At 41.2% G+C, this 6,803-nt stretch overlaps 1 protein-coding gene across 1 annotated transcript; it reads left to right on the forward strand.

The window, feature by feature from the left end:
* Positions 1-3,673: 3,673 nt before the first annotated feature.
* LOC309969094 (protein SET-like) lies at positions 3,674-5,495 on the forward strand (the record flags this gene model as incomplete). The annotated part of the gene is given in 3 exon segments (XM_082850661.1): positions 3,674-3,765; positions 3,861-4,337; positions 4,339-5,495. Coding segments are annotated over 3 exon segments (1,098 nt in total). The 3' UTR covers positions 4,868-5,495.
* Between the last annotated feature and the right edge of the window lie 1,308 nt (positions 5,496-6,803).

Here is a 6,803-nt window from a genome sequence, read left to right on the forward strand (position 1 = left end):
ATGTTGATGTAGCAATTTGGGCCGGAATGATGGTGGCCCATCATTGGTGAGGGTGAAGGTGATGAAAGGTGTTCATTCCTATCGCCTTTATTGTACAAAGCAGTACAGTCTTTGAAGAAGGAAATACCTGAGGAAGAAAATGGATTCCAGAAGGAAATGGAGGAGTAAAATATAAAAGGTCACTGGATAGGTGTTAAGGAGGACATTTGATTCAGCTGGAAGGACAGTTGCAAAGTGTGAAAGAGCCATAGATTGAAAGAAATGTAGGTGATGAATTGAATCTACTTTGGTGTTAATCAATAGGCATATGATTGATAACATTGGAATATTCTAATTACTTTTCATTTCTAGGTTATGTTTCTTTAAATACAACACCCGGCAGAGTCTGGACTCTGTAGACCCAATATACATAGAGTTACACAGACTTACACAGAATGAAATTTGTCCTGTTTAACACATTTTGAAAGTGATTTTTAAATATTTTTACTCTTATGATTTTTACTCATAAATCTTTCCCTCTGAGATATATTAAGTTCCAACTCCTGCAAAGAAAATTAGATAGAAGACAGTTTAGCTATGAATCAAACTAGAATCATGATCAAAGAGAGTCTCAGTAGATAGAATGTAGTATAGAAATTAAGTTAGCTAAGTTTGGACCTCTCATATTAATCATTTCATAATTCATATTTTCAAATATTTACAGCTCATTGAGCAAGGCTATTTTCTTTCCCTGTGGAAAGATGCTTGGTGCTTAAGGGGCCCCGTGATTTAGTAAGGATAATTATGTGAAGCAAAGTACAAATGACAAGTGACTATTTTTGTGATTTTCTTTGCCTCCTTTCCAAACTCAGTAGAATGGTGAAGTAGGGGGGAAACTGGATGACCGTTTGAGCAGGGAGCAGGGGTTGATCTCTTTATTTAAAAATATTATGGGCAAAAAATTATTCCTTTAAAATGCAAGTGTATTCAGAGTGTAAGCTCCATCACACCTCTGTGTGATGATAGTAATACCTCAGTTACCTAAAACAGTGGGCAATGGGGCACTGACAGAGAATAGAGGGGAAGTTCTAAAAACTTGGAAACAGGGAACTGGGGTTTGGACCCATCTTTGCTACCATCTAGCTGTGTGGCTTTAAGAAAGTCACGTGGCTTCAACAAATGATGTTGGGAAAACCGGATATCTACATGCAAAAGAATGAAGTGCAACCCTTACCTTACACCATATACAAAAATTAACTCCAAATGGAGCAAAGAGCTAAATATAAGAGTGAACCCTATAAAATTATTATAAGAAAACAGAGGGGGAAAGTTTCATGGTATTGGATTTGGCGTTTATTTCTTGGATATGTCACAAAAAGAACAAAGCAACAAAAGCAAAAAAAAAAAAGATTAACTGGACTACATCAAATTAAAAGCTTCTGTGCATCAAAGGACACAATCAACAGAGTGGAAAGGCAACCCACAGAACGGGAGAAAATATTTGCAAGTGATCTGTTTCATAAAGGGTTAGTATCAAGAATACATGAAGAACCCTTACAACTCAACAACAACAACCACAAAAGCAACCCAACTGAAAAATGGACAAAGGACTTGAATTGGTATTTCTCCAAAGAAAACATACAAATGTCAGTAAGCACATGAAAAGGTGCTCAACATCACTAATCACTAGAGAAGTGCAAATCAAAACCACAATAAGATACCACAGCACACCCATTAGGATGGCTATTATTTTCAAAATGAAACAAAATACCAAGCGTTGGCAAGGATGTAGAGAAGCTGGAACTGCTGTGCACTATTGGTGAAAATGTAAAACGGTGCTGTTGCTATGAAAAACAGTAAGGTTGTTCTCTAAAAAATTAAAAATAGAATTACCATTTGATCCAGAAATTCCATTTATGAGTATATGCCTAAAAACTTAGAAACAGGGACTTAAAGAGATGTTTTTAAACACATGTTTATAGCAACATTATTCACAATAGCCAAGAGCAGGAAGCAACCCAAGCGTTCATCGACAGATGAATGGATAAGCAAAAGGTGGTATATACGTACAATGGAATATTATCCAGCCTTAAAAAGAAGGGAATTCTGATACATGCTGCGACATGGATGAACTTGGAGGATATTATGCTAAGTGGAATAAGCCAGCCACTAAAGGACAGATACTGTATAATTCCAGTTATATAAAGTACCAAGAGTAGTCAAGTTCATAGAGACAGAAAGTGGAATGGTGGTCGCCAGGGGCTGGCAGGAGGGGAATGGGAGTTGTTCCTTAATGGGTACCGAGTTTCAGTTTTGCAAGATAAAAAGAGTTCTGGAGATGGATGGTGGTGATGGTTGCACAATAATGTGAATTACCTAATGCTGTTAAACTGTATACTTAAAAGTGGTTAAGATGAAAAATTTGTTATATGTATTTTATCACAATCTTTTAAAAATTTAAGATAATGAATAGAAAATGCTTTCACAGTATAGGATATACAGAAAGTGCTCCAAAAATAACAAACTTTATACTTGGTATTTTATTAAATGTCCTGAATTGAGGCCCACGATGGTCCCATTATGTCAAGTTCCTTTCTGGGCAAAAGAAAGCATGTGGTGAAATTAAGTCATCAGAATTTTTAGAAGTGCCTGACACATCATTTGGTCTCATTCCCCGGGGAAAAAAAAAGTTACAATGCCTTGCCAACTCTTAGAATTCTTATTTCTAACATGAAGTGTCTGGACAATTCATTAAATCATCTGTAAGTTCCTTCATCTCTCATAGTTCTCTGTTCTAAGTCAATACTTTGTAAACTGTGTTCTGTAACTCTAGTCCTCCAGGTAAAGGACACGCTACATCACTTGAGTTCTGGATGCTTCGGTACACGCACGCACACACATACATACACACCCTTGTTTCAAGCAGAGATGCTCGCATTTTCCATATTGAGGTTATGTTCAATATTTACTGTTATACAACATTTTTCTAATTTTAAGAAAATGAAAGCTCTGTTTCTACGGAAGCCAGGTAAATAAATTTTTCAGATAAATGAAATTTATCTTCTTCAAGTACAAAACTTTCATTTTAAATCCTACGTTTCATGAAAATCCTATAAAAACTGACCCTTGTGGGCTTCCCTGGTGGCGCAGTGGTTGAGAGTCCGCCTACCGATGCGGGGACCGCGGGTTCGTGCCCCGGTCCGGGAAGATCCCACATGCCGCGGAGCGGCTGGGCCCGTGAGCCATGGCCGCTGAGCCTGCGCTTCCGGAGCCTGTGCTCCGCAACGGGAGAGGCCACAACAGTGAGAGGCCCGCGTACCGGAAAAAAAAACAACAACAAACAAAACTGACCCTTGTCCCATACTTCTAAAAGAGGATTCCTGGACCATAGTCTGATTGGTAAGGCTTGGCTTCACCAGGGACTGACATGCAGTGGACTATGCTTTTACATAGAATTATAACCATGAGTTTCTATTCTCTTTTCAGGAAAACACAAGACTTTGAGCCCAAAATGAAAATAATAACTCCTACTAACCCAGTTCTTAACTTTTCGTCTGTCAATGCCCCGTCAATCTTCATGGTACTGCCATCCAGTACCCTGCCTGGTTCCATGCCTCCAGCTCTGCCCAGCTGTTACCTCCGTTAAGACTCCCTTCATCTGGCTGAATACTTATCAGCGTTAAAAACTCAGCTCATGGCTCTGCCGCCCACCCCTCGCCGTGAGGAGGAAGCGGAGGAGGAGGCAGCTCGGGAAGCTGGAGCCGCGAGCGAGAGCGCGGAGCGTGAGTGAGGGAGCAGAGCCGCCTACCTGCCCGCCGCCGCCGCCTCCCCTCAGTAAGCGGGAGCCCGGCACGCAGCCTCAGCCCCTCCCTCGTCGTCAGGCCGCGAGGGCAGCGCGCGCGAGCCAGGGGGAGGGAAAGCGAGCGAGCGAGCGCGGGTAGGAGGCTGCCGGACGGGGCCGGCGCCCGCGCGTGTGGCGTTGAGGGGAAGCCGCGGCCCGCCCCCTTCGCCTTCCCTTCTCTCCCCTCCTCGCTCCCCCCGCCCCCTCGACCGCGGAGCAGCACCGTGTCGGCGCTCGCGGCCAAAGTCAGTAAAAGGGCGCTCAACTCCAACCACGACGGGGCCGAGGAGACCTCAGAAAAAGAACAACAAGAAGCAATTGAACATATTAATGAAGTACAAAATGAAATAGACAGACTTAGCGAACAAGCCAGTGAGGAGATTTTGAAAGTAGAACAGAAATATAACAAACTCCGCCAACCATTTTTTCAGAAGAGGGCGGAATTGATCGCCAATATCCCAAATTTGGGGGGAGCAACGTTTGCTAACCATCCACAAGTGTCTGCACTGCTTGGGGAGGGCGCTGCGTTATTTGACAAGAGTTGAAGTGACAGAATTTGAAGATACTAAATCAGGTTACAGAATAGATTTTTATTTTGACGAAAACCCTTGCTTTGAAAATAAAGTTCTCTCCAAAGAATTTCATCTGAATGAGAGTGGTGATCCATCTTTAAAGTCCACTGAAATCAAATGGAAATCCGGAAAGGATCTGACAAAACGTTCAAGTCAAACGCAGAATAAAGCCAGCAAGAAGAGACAGCATGAGGACCCAGAAAGCTTCTTCACCTGGTTTACTGATCGTTCTGATGCAGGTGCAGATGAGTTAGGAGAGGTCATCAAAGATGGTATTTGGCCAAATTCATTACAGTACTACTTGGTTCCGGACATGGATGATGAGGAAGGGGAAGGAGAAGAAGATGATGATGATGATGAAGAGGAAGAAGGATTGGAAGATATTGATGAAGAAGGGGATGAGGATGAAGGTGAAGAAGATGCAGATGAGGATGAGGGGGAGGAAGGAGAGGAAGATGAAGGAGAAGATGACTAATGGAACACTGATGGATTCCAACCTTCCTTTTTTTAATTTTCTCCAGTCCCTGGGAGCAAGTTGCAGTCTTTTTTTTTTTTTTCTCCTTCTCCTCTTGTGCTCAGTTGCCCTATTTGTAAGGTCTCTTTTCTCCTTTATACCATGGCTCACAACTTACTTGGGGGGGAAATACCTTGAGCAGAATTCAGTGGGAAAAGAATCTCTACCCCTTTCTGTTCCAAATTCATTTTTATCCCTTCCTGTCTCGACAAAAACTTTATGGAATCAACACCACCATGCTCTGTGGGAAAAAAGAAAAACCTGCTCCTTTAGCTCTGCTGGAAGCTGGAGGGTGCTAGGCCCCTGTGTCGTAGTGCATAGAATTCTAGCTTTTTTCCTCCTTTCTCTGTATATTGGGCTCAGAGACTACACTGTGTCTCTATGTGAATATGGACAGTTAGCATTTACCAACGTGTATCTGTCTACTTTCTCTTGTTTAAAAAAAGAAAAAAAAATTTTAAAAATGGGGTTATAGAAGGTCAGCAAAGGGTGGGTTTGAGATGTTTGGGTGGGTTAAGTGGGCATTTTGACAACACGGCTTCTCCTTTGGCATGTTTAATTGTGATGTTTAACGGACATCCTTGCAGTTTAAGATGCCATTTTTAAAATAAAATTCTCTCCTAATGATGACTTGAGCCCTGCCACTCAATGGGTGAATCAGCAGAACCCGTAGGATCTTATTTGCAATTGACATTCTTTATTGTAATTTTGTTCCTGTTTATTTTTAAATTTTTCTTTTTGTTTCACTGGAAAGGAAAGATGATGCTCAGTTTTAAACGTTAAAAGTGTACAAGTTGCTTTGTTATAATAAAACTAAATGTGTACACACACAAAAAAAACTCAGCTCATGTGTCCCCAACTTAAGGAAGCCACCCCAGCTGGGTGAAGTGCTTGTCCTTTCATCCCCAAATATCCTGTCCATCTGGATACCGTATATACACATGTATACCCAGGCACTTACCATTTTTGTTATCATTCCCTCTTTTTCAGTCTTCTCCTTAACTAGGTATATGCCCCTCAAGCCAAACTCTATGTTCTCTTCATGTCTGTATCCTCAATGCAGATGACAGGGCCAGAGTATTCAATATGTACTATTTAACTGAACTAAAATAATTTTATGTCATCTTAAAATTTCATGGATAATTGACCCTTTTTTCATAGCCAACTCTCCTTGATGTCACAGATGAGTTTTCTACCATGCCTCATCTTTTAGTTACACCTAGATAATTGAATGTTAACTCCTGTTAACGAGATTATTTAATGACATAGAAAAATACAAATGGGAATGAAGTATGAAATCTCAATACAAAGCTGTACAAACTTCAGTAAAATTCTGTGAAAGCAGTAGTATATATTGCATATGTATGTAGAAATGATATGCACACACAATATGTACCTATATGCATATACATGGAAGTGCATCAAGACTGTTAACAATGTTCACATCTTGTAAGGATGTCTACAGACACTTTAAAAATACATTTCTGAGACTTCCAGTTTCCAGTCCAGCATAAAAGGAATTTGGAAGTCACCACTCCATTCTAACAGGTGAAAAGCTGAACAAACTGAAAAATTAACAACTCTTCTTAGATTCATAAAAGAAGTGAGGTCACAGGACAAATTGCTGCTCCCAGCATTGGAGAGACATGCAGATACCGAGAATCACAATTTACTGAAACAGAAACGCTTGAGTAGAAACCTCCACAGGAACCAGTGCTGGGGCTGGAAAACCTGAACTATAATTGATGAATTGCTGGAGGCTCAGTGTGGACCCGTCTGTGAGATAAAAACTCCAGGGGGACCCAGCCTTAGGGGGTCCCCACATTGGTGTGAGTTTTGCCTCCAGAGGCTTGACCAGGTTCTCACAGTGAAGATCGGAGAAAAATCCACTCATGCT

The sequence above is a fragment of the Leucopleurus acutus genome, assembly GCF_964270905.1.
Source record: "Leucopleurus acutus genome assembly, chromosome: 1".
In the NCBI taxonomy this organism is placed as follows: Eukaryota; Metazoa; Chordata; class Mammalia; order Artiodactyla; family Delphinidae; genus Leucopleurus; species Leucopleurus acutus.